This window comes from Leptonotus elevatus, chromosome 2 (assembly GCF_054856555.1).
Source record: "Leptonotus elevatus isolate MCC_2025b chromosome 2, RoL_Lele_1.0, whole genome shotgun sequence".
NCBI lineage: Eukaryota > Metazoa > Chordata > Actinopteri > Syngnathiformes > Syngnathidae > Leptonotus > Leptonotus elevatus.
The window spans coordinates 26,078,225-26,095,745 of record NC_141240.1 but is presented as its reverse complement, the minus strand read 5'-3'; the positions used below and the strand labels follow the sequence as shown (position 1 = coordinate 26,095,745).

Below are 17,521 nucleotides of genomic sequence, written 5' to 3'. Positions count from 1 at the left end.
TTAAAGGATTGTATTTCCTTCTTCTTTTTTTTTTTAGCATGGACTTATGCCAACATGGTGGCTGTTTGTTTGAAATGTTTACGTGACTCCTTGTGCAAAAGGTCACTGCTGGAATTCTGACACTGCTGTGAAAGAGGAGGATGTATTCAAACATGATCCAGAGAGCAGAAAGCAAGTCACCAGTTAGCCGAGGAATGATGTTGAGGTTTCAAGTTCTTCACCCACACCCACGTTTCAGTTGTTGTTCACGTAGACTTCAAGAAAGCCATATTTTGTGGTACAAGCCATCGACGGAAAGGTCCAATTCCGCCTGTATCACTTCTTTCTGGGGGTGTAAGCAAGTGGAGAATGTGAGTGAAAAAGGCCGCCGGAACGTCTAGCGACAGTGCAGCAGACAACTCTGCCAATGCAAACAGCTTGTAAATAAACAGATTTAATAAACTGATTTGCAAAAAAAAAAAAAAAAGTGCTTCATTAATATCAGCGGCGGGGATGAGAATACAGGCCTCAGTGATGTCATAAAACTAAATACTTTATTATTACTTTTTTATTCCTATACTTTATGTTGACAGTTTTTGTATGTTGAGCGAGAGATGCTAGTTCATGCCGATGGCTGTGTACTCCGAGGAGTACAGTGTTTGGTTCAGGGGCGGCCATGACGATACACATGGGTCACAAAGGAGTGAGTTGAGGTGTTTGAACTTTTTCTTGGATGAACGCTTTGGGCAGAAGCAGCGAAGATAGTTCAGTACACCAACATCAACCACCATCTGGGGGAAAAACAAACAAACACCCAGACTGATCTTTAGCCAATTGCTGAAAAACTGCTCTTTTTATAATGCTCTAAATATGCCACAAGATGGCACTAAAGCCCTGGCTAATAAGAAAATACTAGTAAGTATGTTGAAGAGATACCGTCTATTGAGAGATGAACATCTTTGCAAGTCAGGGAGGTTCTAAATTATGCCGAGGATTTTTCGTGGAGACTCGACTGCATGTGTTGATGCCTCATTACTAATTGACAACGGCTATTTTTATGGGTTGCAAAGGCAACATGCTTGTATAGTTTTTCAAAATGAAATCAAAGCCATTTATTTTTAACGGGTAATGTAACGGTGCAAGAATAAACAAAAAGGGTTTTACTTTTTGTAAATTATTATTATAGGTCACAAAATAGAGATGTGCAATATAACGTATATTGCACTGGAACATAAAGCATCTACCGTATACTATATCACTCTATTGTTTATATTGATATTGTGACATGTCGGGTATTGGGTAAGGTCTGGTGACAATAATGTAGATTCCACAGCCATAGAAATATATTAAAATTAATGCATGTCCGCTGTTGTAGGGAGTGCAACATTGTCTACAAACACATGACACAACAAAGAAGAGCAGCTTCTTTCTGTCCTTCTGGATTAAGATTTAGATTAAACATGACCTGTATGAGTGAGAATCTACAGTACATAGACACAGTCTCCATTTTTTTTCAACAGCAGATTAAATATTACTTGCACTTAAGAACTCTAGTGGGGGCGCTGGAGAAAAGAAAAAAAAGCCACTCCTGATTAAACCGTCTGTGTAGACACAGTGTTACTTAAGGGGGAAGCAAAATCCACCGTTTTTTTATCCACCTCTGGTCGGCGGCCATTTTGCCACTTATTGTCAACTGAAAATTACATCACAGTGCCTAAGGGCTTGGCTTGCAAACGTCACATGACCAAACCCAGAAAACGGCTGAGCTGTGACTGGTTGTTACCTGAGCCCTTGGGCACTATGATGTCATTTTCAATAGACAGCAAATGGCAAAATGGCCACCACCTGACATGGATAAATACGGGTGGAATTTGCTGCTTAATTCATATTCAATAAATGCAATATTAATCAAAATGTCATGTTTAGACTAGTGGGGGCGCATAGAATTTTTTTTATTTGACTTCCCCTTTAATTAATGTGTAAAGAACTGCAGAAGAATAGCAATGCTTCCACATTCCTGGTGACACTCACCTCCACAACAAAACAAACGAGGAAATTGAGAGCAGCCAGAGCGACAAGCAGCATCTTGAAATTCAAATCGGTGAAGTTATAGAGCTGCATAATCTTTATGAAGAAAGATCCAGGATACAACACTAGACAAGTCATCACGGCAAACAGAACGAGGAGTAAACACAGGAAAATCACTGCAAGGAAAACAAGGACAACATATTTTACAAAATACTGGATTTTAAAGCAAGAAACAAAATAGACAATGCGTGAACACCTCTTACCGTTGTGGTAGAGAAGTTTCTTGTGGGGGTGGCCCTTAGTGACCACCACGGCCATGAAGATGTACTGGAAACCAGACAAGGAAAACACGCTGGTGTTCTCCATGTTGGGTAAATTGCTAGTCCCAAACACCGTGGAATTGAGCGGAATATACCTGAGGGGAAAAACAATTATTTTCAGGATCAATTAATTGATTAAGAAAATTATAACTGTTGATTAATCTTGCACTGACCAATCCTGTGAGGTGGTGATGAAGAGCGCAGACAGCTGACCCAAGATCATCATGGATATGTGTAGAAAGAGGCTGCCTAAGACGGGCAGCGCCAGCAGATTGGCTGGAGGCCGATAGGGGCTTAGTTTCTCACTGGGGCCGCCTTTCCCCATCACGATAGCCAGCAGAGTCACCAGCACGACATCAATGAACAGGAACTGCAGGTCAGCCAGATTGGTGCTCACCTAGTCAAGTGTTCAGCATGTTACAATAATACAGGACTGTCCTCTGTGGTAGTTTTATTTTCCTGACGTATGTGTTAGCTGGCGGACTCACTGTGTATAGGATGAGCACAGAGCAGAACTGTATCATGCTGTACACGGCCATGTATCTGAAGAGGCTGAATGCAGTGATTAGGGAACATCGACCTTCTCTACAAAGAAATAAGTCAGAGGTCGTCACATTTAGCAACAAGTGGATAGATTGTAGGAGTCCCTCCAAAACTCAGTACCTTTTTACAAATTTGCCTCAGACATGAGTGAAATTGGTTGAACGTGTCTATCACAACAGGTCACACGAAAAAGTCTCAATAATTCATGCCCAAAAGCTGAATAAAAAGGCGTCCATTTTGGGCAAATTCCAGGGCTTGTAATTTGGCGAACTCATCCATCCATTTTCATTAACGTTACAGGTGAGTTGGAGTTTATTCGAGCTAACTTTGGCCAAGAGGAAGGATACACTCTGGACTGATTGGTAGTCAAGAATAGGGCACATATAAACAAACGACATTCAAAGCAAATTGACACCTGTGGACAATTGAGAGCCGAAAATGCATGTTGTTGAAATGTGGGCAGAAGACAGAGTACTCGGAGTTACAACCCGACTTTCTGATGTGCTAACCGCTACCCCACCGTGCGGCACAGTGGACACCTGGTTGAATTGCATCACCATGATTGCTCACCTAATGAGCAGTGGCACACAGCTGATGTTTTCTGTCTTGGAGGTGAAAGGCGACGCGATGGAGGCCTCTGCCTCTGACAAAGAGACCCCGACGTCGGCGGCTCTCAAGGCTCCACAGTCGTTGGCACCATCTCCACACATGCCCACCCGGTAGCTGTTGCAAAGAAATAGCACGAAAGAAAATTTGAGAAATACTGAAATTAAAGGTTTTTGTTTTTGTTTTGTTGAATTGACAAACACTCAATTTTCAAGCCATCAACCATTAGAGTGTAATTCAAATGTTTTTGAGAAAAAAAACATCATGATAATATAATTTTTTTTAATAGAAAATTTAAAATGTACTAATGTAAATTATTATGCACAACATAGTTTTAAGACCGTATAGGTGTCAAACTCCGGACCTCAAGGGCCACAGTCCTACAGGTTTTCCTCTTCCAACACAAGCTGATTCCAATCAGCAGGATCGTTATCAGGCTTATGCAGAGCTTGCTGATGAGCTGATCATATATCAGCTGTGTTGGAGAAGAGAAACATACAAAACCTGCAGGACTCCGGCCCTCGAGGACCGGAGTTTGTCACCTATGGTTTATAGGTTGTAAAGCATAAGAAAATTTTTTTTAACTTATAAATACATCTTTGGGACACTTAAAACATTTAAAATAGAACATATTCATACGTTTTGGGAAGCAAATGAGTTAATAGGAGCAAATTCAAGATAGGACCATTTTCATTTCTTTACAACAGAGGTGGGCAATCTCGGTCCTCAAGGGCCGGAGTCCTGCAGGTTTTCGAGGTTTCTCACTTCCAACACAAGCTGATTCCAATCAACAGGATCGTTATCAGGCTTATGCAGAGCTTGCTGATGAGCTGTTCATATATCAGCTGTGTTGAAGAAGGGCAACATGCAAAACCTGCAGGACTCCGGCCCTCGATGCCCCCCTCTGCGCAGAGGTGGGCAATCTCGGTCCTCGAGGGCCGGAGTCCTGCAGGTTTCTCGCTTCCAACACAAGCTGATTCCAATCAACAGGATCGTTATCAGGCTTATGCAGAGCTTCCTGATGAGCTGATCATATATCAGCTGTGTTGGAGAAGGGCAACATGCAAAACCTGCAGGATTGCGGCCCTCGATGCCCATCTTTGTGCTAGAGCATACAGAAGGCTTTGATGCAGCCTCTCAACTGCAAAGAATGGTTGAAGAAATGGTAATTATTACACAAACGGCCAGCAGGTGGCAACAAAGCAAAAAAGATCCACCAGGGCCTTGTTGAAAAAAAACCCCTCAATTACTCACAATTCTAAATAAATAGATTTGTGAATAATGATTAAACTTAGCTATATTCTAATGCTCATTGCTGCAAAACAGAAACAGATAGAAATATACTTTTTTATTTCCTGATGAAAGAAGAGACTCTAATCTTTCTTTTGGTAGGTTCAATGTTTTTAAAGCAATTGAACAATATTCTGTGGGTCTTGCAAAATCAGTCAAAATCCAGTAAAACAACCAAGAGTGAAGGGGGTTGCTTCAGTGAAAATAGCTGGGAGTGAATGAGATAAATAAGTATGTTAAAATGTAACAAGACCTGCTAAAATGTTTTTGATTTAAATAGTTTGATTTAGGATTTTCTAAGCTCCTAATGCTGCAAATGATTCACATAGACTATTTAGGAAAATCATTTGGAACGCGATGTAAGGTCAGGTGAAGAAAACAAGATGCCAAAGTTGTACCAAAGTGAGGGACAAAGACAATACTTTCTACTTGATGCACACATTGATCATGCTCATTAAAAATGTTTTAATTCCTTCCTGTCTGCACACTCACTTCAGTTTCTGAAACTCTTCCACCAGTTGTGTTTTCTGGTCAGGAGCCATACGTGCAAAGACTGTTGTTCGCATCAGAACCTGTGCAAAGACATCATGACAACATTAATCCAAAAGGACAGAACATACTCTTCATAGTTTTATAGCTGAGGAAAGCGGAGAACATGGTTTTATTACTTTTGGAAGATGCTCAGGGAAGTGGTCGCAAAGCGCAGCAAATGAACTGCCATTAAGAGCCAAGTGATAACCCAATTCTGCCTGGTAGAGACCCTGAGAGGAGGGAAAACATAGAATGATAAGCGTAGATAACGTGCGATGAGACACCACTTCCGGTGCACTACTTAGCGGACTGACGTCAACGTCACGATCGACACGGCAATGTTTGTCTATGCATGACACGACTTACAGGCCAATGGCACACACCGTTGAACAAACTCACAACAATGTGCACACACACAACATCCTCAGATTGACTGCGTCACACGTTCCAGCGTGCAAGTGCAAATTGCGTGAATTTAAGTCACACAAAAATATGATCAAATGTATGCAAATTAGTCATGGTTACAACACCTAAGTAAAATAAAAAAAGATTAGCATATTTCTCTATGCAAAAATAACAATCTTTAAAAAAAAATCAAATAATTGTGTATATTGTATTGAAAATGCCAGTTACTAAACCTAATCCACAAGCACAAACTATAATTTCTCACAGAAAAGATCTTGAGTGATGTTTACGTGGGACTGACCTGGGCTGTGACTAATGTGCTCTCTGTATCTGCTGCGGTGAACCTCAATGTGGGTGTGGTTTGAGCCGTGCGGGAAGTAGCTTCAACAAAGATGACCCCCTCATCAGACCTCACCATCCCGCAGTTTTGGGCAACATTGACTGCTGTTAGAATATTGTCACCTGTGAGAGGAGAGATTGACAATTTGGGAATGTTTTATGAATAACATAATATGGCTGAGGGACAACATTGTTAACAAGTGTCACCCACCTGTGACCATGACAGTTCGGAGCTTAGCCAGCCTTAATGTGCGTATGACCTCGGCGCTCTCTGGCTTCACCAGGTTCTTCATCATCAGCAGGCCTAAGAACCGCATGTCTTTCTCAACCTCCCCTCTATGGATAAATATGCACAAAGACAGTTTCACCAGTCAAATCAATTTCAGTATTTACATAGAACAGAATTACATGACTGACCAAGACAGGAATCTCACCGTTCAGTGGCACTTAGATCAGCGCTTGTGTCCAGTGGTTTATAACTAAGAGCAAGAACTCGAAGACCTGCGCTGGAAAAGCTGCATAGTTTCTTTGAGAACTGTGGCGGCACTGTAATCAGAATGCATCTTATTCAATACTGATATATCATGTAATATGGAAAACGTTTCCAAATCATGAATAAAATGCTTTAAAATAAACTATATGAATTGAAGTATAGTGGAACACCTCTTAAAAGGACAATACTTGTTTTTATTTATTTAAGCCTTCAACAGGTATAATGGCCAGGTTTCAAAGCCCCTTTTACACTGCCAGTAAAAGCTGTCATTTTTTCTGCCTCTATTCTTGCGATTACGATGATGATCAGACCACATTTTATGGCCAATTTATCTAGAAATTTAATACATTCAAAAGGGATAAAATACTTTTTTCTCCCACTGTATGAATTAAAACAGGTGGTCATACACATTAGTAGCTGCAGCTTCTGCCATCTAGTGTCTGCCTGTCACTTATATATCGCTGCCATAGACAGATAAACATTATTTGTGCTAAATAATACGTTTCAGACCAATTGAGAAGTTGCTGGGAATACCTTTATGGCATTTGAAAAGTTACAGCATATCACCAATGTCTGACCAGTTTCTTGTCGGCAGAGGGTCGCCACCATCTCTGGAGAGCCCTTCATGAAAGCGAGGGCAGAGCGCCCACCGCAGGCCACAGTCACCACACTCATCCGCTGCAGGGCCGAAGAGAAGGGAAACCGCTGGACGATAGCCACAGGCTCACTTGTGGACTAAAAGAAAAATGAAAGGTCGGGTCAAAGTTATGAGCGAGTGGAAACACAAAAGAGATATTGACTCTTTTCAATGCTACATAGCATCAATTAACCAAATGGCACAATACACAATAAAATTAAGGATTACTTCATCCAAGTCAATCGGTTTATAGTTTTTAAAAATGTATTTAGCTTTTTATGTATTACTTCGTTGCTTCTTTCAATCAATTACATTTTTGTGAAAACACAGATGAGATATGATTATTGAGCATTTTGGTTGCACAACAGCACAAGACAAGTCTGCCTGTCTAAAAAGATTCACAGTTCTATAAAAAGTGAGTGCCAAATCTGAGTTATGAAGGGAATGTTCCAATGAAAAAAGACATAAATTATTGGTCGATTGCACATATTGAGTTGTGGCAGAGACACTTACAGTTGCATGAAAAGGAAGCAGCCTTGGAGGATGTCTCATTACAGCTAACACTCGGTGCCCTCCAAACTCGGCATCCGGCTCACCACCATCTTCCCCTGGTTCCTGGAGTGTCTGGGATGGGACACCAAATTGCGGTTCAGTCGAGGTTCAAGTAGGTCAACTGACAAAATTCCTATTTGGGCATTGTCAGTTGTCCCATTGAAATTGTAAGCAAGTTGAAATCATGTGATGAATGAAATAAAACTTTTGGGCTCATACCCAACCGGTGGATTCAAACATTTTTAGCTCCAGAGGGTCACCAATGGGCTGCCCTTGCAGCAGGGCCAGAGTGTGACAGCAAGCTAGGCACGAGAGCATAGGCCCTGGCGGTAGAAGTCTCGGGTCAGAGACCACATCTGAAAAACCGGTATATCCACCCTCCATTACTCCCCACACATCCAGCCCCTCCTCTGTCAGAGTTCCTGTCTAGAGAATGAAAAGTATGAGAGAGAGACTATTTGGGGTGAGACCTTTAATAATTCAAGTGGATAAAACACAGTGATTAATTGGGGTGCAGCCCCTATCTGAGGAGTTATGGTGTATATTACACTGGCCAGTACCACACATACATGCAGACCTCAATGCTGGTCCTCACCTTGTCAAAACAAAAAAGCGACACCTTGCCACAGACATTGATGCGTGGCGGACTAATGCAGAAGATGCCTTGATTCTTCAGTCTGTGCTGGGCATAAATGGTGCCAACGGTGATGGCGGCAGGGAGAGCCGGAGGCACCACAATGGTGACAATATCCAAAGCCCGAATTACCAAATGAAACCAGCTCATCTAGACACATGCAAAGCCTGAATTGGTTGGACTGTCAAGATGTTAACAGAATTTTTTTCCTAGATGTTCGCGTGCACACTTACATTATATTGTGAGAGGATAACGAAGCAGTAAATAGTCCCAATAAAAGCTGTATGAACCAGGAAAAAGGGAATAAAGGAATGTAAAATCTGAACTATATACTTTTGAAATTATACCGATATGGCCATATAACTTGTGAGACACAGTATCAATCAGGTAATCAACTAGTGGTTGGTAAAGTAGTCACCTTTTGGGGACTTTTTTATGTCCAAATATTGAAGTGTCATTGAGACGTATGAAAAAACAACAAAATGTAGAAATAATTCTGACAGCCACAGCCCAATGTTGGTGTTAAAAGCTCTTACCCAAAAATCCCAAGATGACTAAGAACTTTGCAGCATCTCGGTAGAAGCGAAAGTTGGTGGGCTGAGGATACAAAATGGAGCTGACCAAATTACCTTTGGCAGTAAAAAACCCTGTAGATGACACACAACAATTGCATGAACTGGTTTTGCATACACTACTGCAACTAGAGATGGGCATTTGACTAAATGTCGTTCGATAAAAAGGAAGAATTAAAGAAACATTAACATTTCTAAAAAAACAACAACAAAACAAAAACATTGTGCTGGTGAATTTCTGGATGCTCTGAAACGCTGTTTCAATGGCAGCGTTGAATTGAGCAGAATAATTCTCTTTGTAGGAGTCATAGCAAAGGTCAAAAGTGAATTGTGTTTAACTTCCCTTTTAATATAACACATTGTTGTTCTGCATGTTGACAGACTTTCTAATAATCAATTAGGGGGGGACGGGGATTATGTAGGTTGAGCAAATTTTATTTTTCAGGATCACTACAGTAATTTCTGGACTATATACGCTGCTACTTTTTTTCCCCACTTGCATTTGACCCTGCGATTAATACAAAGGTGCGTCTTATCCATCAGATCAATAGCGGGCGCATTATAAAGGAAGCACAAGAGCGTTAGGCAGACCAAAAAAAAACAAGTGAGCCCAAATATAGTAGAAGAGACAGAATGAGAGCGAGACAATTTGTACACTCATTATGGAAATTAAAGTAGCGGGAACCCGGTGCTGTAACACCTGCGGCTTACAGTTGGGTGCGGCTTATATGTGTAACAAACTTGAGTATTCCCCAAATTTAGCTAGCGCATCTTAGAGTGAGGTGTGCCTTATAGTCCAGAAATTACTGTACGTAAAATTAACTAGTTTTTAGGCAAATTAATATAGGAATATATATTTCATAATGTTGAGCCCTGCTACAAACAATCACATTCAGTGTGAATATAATAAATTTGTTAATGCAGCTGGTTAGAAAAAATTGCCTTATGGCATAACATAACATGCATGATGGGGTTAAATTGAGCATAGGACTCACTCTATCTTTTTTCCCTATCACCCAGCTTTCCATCTTCCCCTTCCCCCTTAGACAACCCTATTTTTACTTACCAGTGCCGGTGACTATGGCAACAGCACCAGCATCACCAGGCCCTCCTCCTTTGGCCCGGATGATTTGTGTTCCACAGAAAAGTGTGTGTTTGCGCTCAGAGTCTGAGCTATATTTTCTCTCTGAATCCAGTAGGGGAGTTTTCAGAACTGGGACACTCTCACCTGAACACAGGTAATAGTTAATAATGTCTTGCATTTATATATATATATATATATATATATATATATATATATATATATATATATATATTTATATATATATATATATATATATATATATATATATATATATATATATATATTATATATATATATATATATATATATATATATATATATATATATATATATATATATATATATATATATATATATATATATATATATATATATATATATATATATATATATATATACACACATATATATATATATACACACACACACACACACACACACACACACACACACACACACACAATAGGCAGACCTTCACAATTGAATGAAATCTAAAAATAGCCCATCTGATTTTAAAAGCATTATATGCATTATTGAAGTCTGTTCTCTCTTATTGCATTTTTATTTCATGTACCTACTACCCATATTACACATTTGCTGATTGCTTTCCAAAATCTTAATTAAATGGAATTTACAATCAAAATTTTAATAAATCCAAAATCCAATCTATCAAATAATTGTTTCATGGGCTTGTGTTATTGTTATGTCATCAACACCAGGAGGCATAAATGATCTTTGCTAAAGTTCTAAGATGGCTGTGTGTGCTGACCTGTCAACATGCCCTCATTGATCAGACACTCCCCTGCCAGCAAGGCAGCATCACAAGGCATCAGCAGACCATCCTTAGGTAAACAAATGCAGTCACCAGGCACCAGCTCCACTGAACTAACGTTCTCCAGGTCTGAGACAAAATGTGTATTTTTGTTTTAACAACTATAGTACGTATAACTCATTCACAATTAAGTGACCAGAAATGCTACTTAAAATCAAATTGGGACAATATGTAAGAAAACCAAATACCTCTAGAATTTCTTATCACTGTGACATTAGTGACTAAGCGGGCCATGTTGTGAAGAATGACACTTTGCTGTGGAGTAGATCAATTGCTATTGTTTCTATACATTATTATCATTCACACAAAATCTGTATAAATCAAGACCAAAGTCTCACCTTGCGGATCTCATAAAGTGAGATACCAATGGAGATAAGAGAGATTAAAAATATACTCGTGGAGTAGGCATAATAGTCATCAATTGTCCACAGGACCAGACTGAATAACTGGAATACATAGAAAGGGTTGAGGACCTAAAAGAGAAGATAACATTTTGATCAACATGCTGCAATTAAATGATCATGAAGATATACATACTGGTAGTATCAAATAAATACAAAGCAAAATACAAAATAAGTGAAATATAACCATCTCACCTCCTCAATTAATAGTTTGAAGTAAGATTTCACAGGCACATCAATCACATTGGGTCCATACACTTGTCTCCTATAAGATGGGAAACACGAAAAGTGAAACCAACAAAACAAAAGTTGCCAACGCTGAGGGAGTGACTCATACTTGCAAATGTTATTCTGCCACAACAACAAAAGGGCCATATTCTCCTGGTCATGCATAAGACATTTAACACACCTAGCTTGTGCATGTTTCAGCTATGCACATTCAGGAAATGTGTATGCAACTGCTTATGCAAATTGTGGAGCACTGAGCTTTCCTGAGACTTGTGAATGCCATAGAAATACATTTGGAAAATGCAGCAGAGACAAATTACATCCGTAAAGGAAGAGACGTCGTCAGATGTGCACACCGCTCTGACTAACATACTGGGACTTTGAAGGAGAGCTACTCAATAAAACTAATCTAGTCAGAATACTGTGTTTACGACTAAAGGCATGTTTGGAGGTCTATCTAAAAGTTGATGCGCCTGCAGTCCTAAATCAGCGGTGCCCTGCAACCAGATTAAATCACAATAACATACTTCATGACCAACATATTAAACTTGTATTTGATTAGGTGGAAAATAATCAGTAATTAGCTGAGCAGTGTCTTTTTAGATCAGAGGTCACATTTTGAGGAAATAACGTTTTTTTTAATATACCACTAAATTAAGCCGTAAAACCAATAGGTCAAACACTCAATAATGTTGCCTTGCTCACCTCAAGTTCTGCTCAAGGTGACTCAAACCATTTTTGAAGCCATGAAGGTCCTTGCAGGTCCAGTCCTCATTGAGGACACTACAGTCAAAACAAAACCATGATTGATATTACTGGCAGACTATATCTCAATATTTTATTTTAAAGGCAAACATTTGTGTGATTTAATACTGCTCGGAAGCTGCTTTGAATCAAAATTAGACGTGCTTAGTATTCACTAAATTCCTTTCACATTACCTGACAAGACAGAAAGCTGCCTTCATGTCCAACCATATGTAGCGAAGACCTTCAAACAGGTAGTAGCGTAGAAGTGTTTTCTGTACAAAAAAACATTGACAAGGTTGCAGAGCACTCCACTAATTCCACATTTAAAAAATAAAATAAAAACAGAACTTGTTCTTCACCTTCTCCTGGTAAAGCTGAACCGTGTCCCTCCATTCTGTAACCCCTGTATCTTCCAATAATTCCAAACTATTACAGAGAGAAAAATAGCACAAAAATGGTCATATTTCTTTTTAGACATGCACAAAGTCTTGTGTGGACATAAAGCAAAGCGCTCAAAGTTCACCTGCCCTCCTCCAGCTCCTCTGTGAGCACCTCCACCACATGGTATCGGCCACAGCTATCCTGAAGGCAAAAAGGCAAGACATTTGAGTACAGTACCTTGTACAGCTGTACCAGTACCTTGTTTGCACATCCATACTGTACATTGCAAGGTTGTAGTTTAAGCGCAAAGTGCACAGCCACATACTGGTACTGGGCCGCACAGAGAAAATGAACACAAAACTTGATCATCAGGGACTGAAAAAAGGTTGATTTTGAAATTCAGATCACGCCTCAGACTTGAAACAAGGCAAACCTTTCATCATTGGGATGTTTCCTCTCACGATATGAACCCGGCCATATGACCATATGCTCATAAGTTTAGTCAGAATGTGTGTGTCTGACTGTCTGATTTGAGGGAGAGGGGTGGGGCCTGGGAGGTGGACAATGGGTGGTGAGGAGTTTTTGTGTGAATGATTTTAATCTGTAAAGCACTTTGAATTGGAGCGCTTTTACGGAAAGGGGAAAAGGTCAAACGATGAAACAGAAGAGTCTAAACCATTTCTGAAGCACAAGCTGCTACAGTGCTCTAATTCGTCATAGAAATCACAATAGAAAGTTAAATCATTGTTCTCACCCGTAGTAGCACAAAATCTGCGAGCCCGAGAGGACAGGGACGGCAGCGTGCCAGAAGAGATAGCCGGGGGCGCCAGTGAAACACAATCAGGAGAACACCCAAGGACAGCACGGTCACGAGGTGACACAGCCACACCCGCCATCGCACCCACTTGTATCCCTGGGCATCCTGGTGAGAGCCAAAACAATTCATAAACGAAAAATAATGCAAGGTTAGCTGTAGAATACAGGTATTAATAGTGACACAAAAATATGCATTATTACAGCAAAAGGGGCTGCTTAAAACTTAATGAACAAAGTCCTCGCTAGTAGATAGAGCAAACATATTGTGGTGCTTTTATTCATTTACACATTGGGAATGTACTGAAAAATCCAGGAGATTTCCAGTAGTGATCATGGACAACAACCATGCATTTCTAAACATATTAATAATCAACAAACACAGTAATATTCACTGTACACTACAGGTTTAACATAATTATTGCTAGTTAAACTACTTTTGCTGAGTAAAAGCTGTTGTTTTTTTTGGTTTGAAGCTGGTTATTAAAATGTTCTTTGATCTATCATCAGTAACCGCTTTTACAGAGATCTAACGAAACAGTGTACTCGTAACAATAAGGTGGGAGAACTCTACTGTACAGTAAGTTTTCACACCCCTGGCCCAGTATTTCCTTTTACACAGGCACGGTCAAGCCTCTGTTACAATTCTGATGCTCCCTGCGAAGAGGGAATGTTGAAAACTCACTCCCATGAGTCTTTGTCATGACGGTTTATACAGAAGGACACAGAAAACGGCGTAAAAGTCATGGCTTTATCAGGCAGTTAAAAAAAGAAGAAGCTATTTATACACTAGTAAGTGTAGTGATTATCAAAGTCTCAGGACAGGAAAAACAGTTCTCCATTATCCCCTTTTTTATTGTTTTGTTTTTGTCTCATGACACGGCGAGTGGTTCTTACCATGTGTTTGTCAGGCACGAGCAGGCCAAATCATGCAGCCAGCAGCTTACCTCCTAAGAAGCAGGACACATATCATGTCACAAACACAGGTCTCTTGCTCAGGCAGTCACAACATTTGCATGAACTTGAACTAAGTAACTGAGCAGTACACACCCTCAAAGTCAATATAAACAAGACACCGCACCGCATTATTGCAAATGACAATTGCACAAGTAGACGATTAATTTGTAAACAAACATGGCATCTGAAGACCATTCAGGAGAGGGAAAGTGAGCCATCTGAACGCAAACAGTCACATGGGAATCTGGTGACCACTTTCCCTGAAATTATAATTTGTTGGGATGCTTTGAAGATTTGTGTCCTTGTTATGCGTTACCTTTTTGCTCAAACATGCACCCTTTAAAAATATGCAATGTATTGATTGCACTAACCTCAACTAACGGGCAGTTACTGACTTTGGTTAGGATACAACCTGCACAGGTTGCCTGTCAGTCTCAGGCCAAATAAAATGTCCTATAAATTTCACAGAATTTCATTCTAGTACATTTGATTTATTTTTAAGTTATACTTTGGCGTTGATCGATTTTTTTTGCAATCTGTAAGACTCCCCCCAGAGAAAAATTTCACCCCACTGCAACTAGACCACAGACAAATTTTCAGAAATAGGCAGATAACAAAATATTGATTTGGTTGTTTAATTTCACACCTGATGGCTGGGCAGGTACTGCAGCGATACTACATATTTGCATAAAAGCAAGTAAAACTTCTATTTTTCCCATGTGTCCCGGATAGAGGCATAGCTACTTTCAGTTCAGTATGCTGCTTTTTGTCAAGAGTATCAAAATAGCTTTACTGAGGCACTTCCTGTTTGTACAAAAGGTTTCCAAAGTTATGACCCTCCAGTCCCCGAAAGACAAAATAATAATAAATACTGAAAAAAATAATAATAATCCTGCAATCTCAACACATGACTGGCCTGAAATCATGTGAAAGCTTGCCAAGCTTGATGCAATGTGATCACATGGTTATTTAGTCATGAATAGCACTGATCTGGAACACCGCAAAGTTCCTGAAACATATTCATTTTCACATAGTTTTAAATTTTAAATCAGTGGGAATGACATGAACTTTTGCATTTGTCGGTGCATCTGAAATGATTTCTGTTCATTTAATGTGTAATGTGTAAGTTAGTTATAAATAAAAACAATGACTATTGACTATCATAGCCTTTACCAATAATTATGTATTAGGCCTGTAAGAATACCTTACCTTATCCCATGCTATAATTTGGCTACTCGAAATGTATTTATTCATTTTTTTCTCATTTAATAAATTAAAAAGCGGGTACTTGATTTACTTTAAAAAAAAAAAAGAAAAAAAAAAGTAAAATAAACAAATGCAATTGTACAAAACCTTTAAAAAAAAATTAATTTCATGAATGATAATAGTCAATGCAGGCACCCATTTTCTATAGCGCCTACAACATTTTAGTGTTGTGGGTGAACTGAAGTCTATCCCAGCTGACTGGCTACACCCTGCACTAGTCACCAATCGATTGCTGGTAGGGTACATATAGACAAATGTTTTGTTTGTTTTATTGTTTTTATTTGTTCATTTTTCCTTATGGACAATACCCGAAAAGCAAAAGGGCTGACGGGATGAAGCCGAAGCTTATTAATTCCCGTTCCCAGAAATGTGCCCTGTGATTGGCTGGCGACTAGTTCAGGGTGTGTCCCACCTCTCAGCACAAGTCAGCACATAAAAACTACCAAATGTAACTTTAAAAAAAACAAATCTTACCTTTGAATGACCTAGCCGATCTGTCCGTTGTAAAAATTGCTATACAAAATATTATACATAGTACATACGTATAACAAAACAGATACACATGGACTTAATTACACCCACACTACCGAGGCTTGAACAATCAAAAAATGATTAAAAAAAGAGAGTTATAAATCGGTTTGATGTTTCTGATGAGTTGTTGTTTAATATAAAAACTTGAATAGTTTGGGTTTTGGAGAGCTTTAGTTGGTGTTATATCTTAATAAAACATGACAAAAGATATACACTTCTCTATTTTTTTGATACATTTCTTTGAAGGAAATATCACATTTACAACTGAGCCATTCTATGAGTCGAATCATATTCCCCCTGGATCTAACCAAATCAAATCTTTCCACTTTAAAACGAACCGTCCTTGAAATGCACTCCATGTATCGGAGTGTGTATCGAATAATAATATTTTATTGAAAAGTCGCACACCTCTCTACTATGTCAGCTTCACTAGAGGTAACATTTTCTTATCAGGGGCCACTTTAGTTTTCATAAATTTACCCAAGATCAACTTCTATCAAAATGTTATACAATGGTTGGGCAAACATCTTTGACCATTTCTACAGCACATTTCATACACAAAAGAACCCACAGTGTTTCACACAGCCAAAAGCACTGCACCTACAAGCATTTACAACAGAACAGCAAAGAGGACCAAAGTACAAGTAGATGCCCTAAATTAGCATTATACATTTTAGTGTCTGTGTGTGAGAAATGCACACAGGCTGCCTGGTGGTAATTGGCTCTCGTCTCATTTTATCGATACAGTACTATAGAATTATGAACACTTAGTAGAATCCTTAAATCCTATGAGCAGTACTCCACATACACATTAAATACATTAGAGACAGTTCAGGTAGCGCCCGTGTTAAACTAATATAGGTACAGTACTTGTGACTAAGGTAGTTGCTAGCTGTAGCATTAGCATCTTTAGGGCTGCGCCAATGTTGCCGTATAAATTGGTCTCTAAACCGTTTAGACTTGGGTGGATTGACAAATAAAACGCACTTACGTCTTCTCCTGACGAGTCTCCAATTGTATGACTTGGTTCACTTTTATTTTAGCCATGTTGCCCGCCCAAAACAAAACAGGTAATACGTCATCCGCAGGCATGCGTCTACGGTAAGCGACAGGGTCCAAGTCACTTCTCAGGCCTTATTATGAAAATCTTGCGTGGTCGTGGGTGTTAGAAAACGTACGAGTTATTAGGCGTGGTTCGTCGGGAAAAAAAACATGAATACTGTATGCTTCAGGTGGTGAAAAAACAGATACGCAAGTTCCTGATTATACAGTGCAGCACTGTACCGCTCACTATAAGAGCCAATGTTTATCATACCTCAAATCAAATACGTCAAATCAGCATACCGGTCAGA

At 39.4% G+C, this 17,521-nt stretch overlaps 1 protein-coding gene across 2 annotated transcripts; it reads right to left on the bottom strand.

Moving 5' to 3' along the window:
• Window positions 1–511: 511 nt before the first annotated feature.
• atp13a2 (ATPase cation transporting 13A2) lies at window positions 512–17,362 on the bottom strand. Of its 2 annotated transcripts, XM_086067901.1 has the most exons (29): window positions 17,161–17,359; window positions 14,313–14,365; window positions 13,357–13,524; window positions 12,745–12,803; window positions 12,581–12,647; window positions 12,414–12,493; window positions 12,180–12,257; window positions 11,442–11,511; window positions 11,184–11,318; window positions 11,034–11,100; window positions 10,783–10,914; window positions 9,996–10,157; window positions 8,894–9,004; window positions 8,591–8,637; window positions 8,319–8,507; window positions 7,943–8,149; window positions 7,685–7,795; window positions 7,113–7,269; window positions 6,476–6,587; window positions 6,253–6,377; window positions 6,004–6,164; window positions 5,435–5,527; window positions 5,259–5,338; window positions 3,441–3,593; window positions 2,816–2,912; window positions 2,501–2,724; window positions 2,271–2,422; window positions 2,011–2,183; window positions 512–770 (listed from the first exon to the last, which is right to left on the bottom strand). In XM_086067901.1, the coding sequence occupies exons 2-29, from the start codon at window positions 14,313–14,315 to the stop codon at window positions 597–599; spliced, it is 3,387 nt and encodes a 1,128-aa protein (XP_085924027.1). In that variant the 5' UTR covers window positions 14,316–14,365; window positions 17,161–17,359; the 3' UTR covers window positions 512–596. The 2 variants fall into 2 exon arrangements, with proteins under 2 accessions (XP_085924027.1, XP_085924028.1); XM_086067902.1 differs by lacking the exons at window positions 8,319–8,507; window positions 8,591–8,637 and having other exon boundaries at window positions 7,943–8,079; window positions 17,161–17,362.
• Window positions 17,363–17,521: the final 159 nt, after the last annotated feature.

Excerpts from the sequence above, each read along its gene's own strand:
- atp13a2 (XM_086067901.1), bottom strand. Across the intron at positions 8,150-8,318 it reads CGCTTTTTTGTTTTGACAAG|ACAGGAACTCTGACAGAGGA; the intron begins GTGAGGACCAGC and ends TTCATTCTCTAG. Across the intron at positions 5,528-6,003 it reads GCACATTAGTCACAGCCCAG|GGTCTCTACCAGGCAGAATT; the intron begins GTCAGTCCCACG and ends CCCTCCTCTCAG.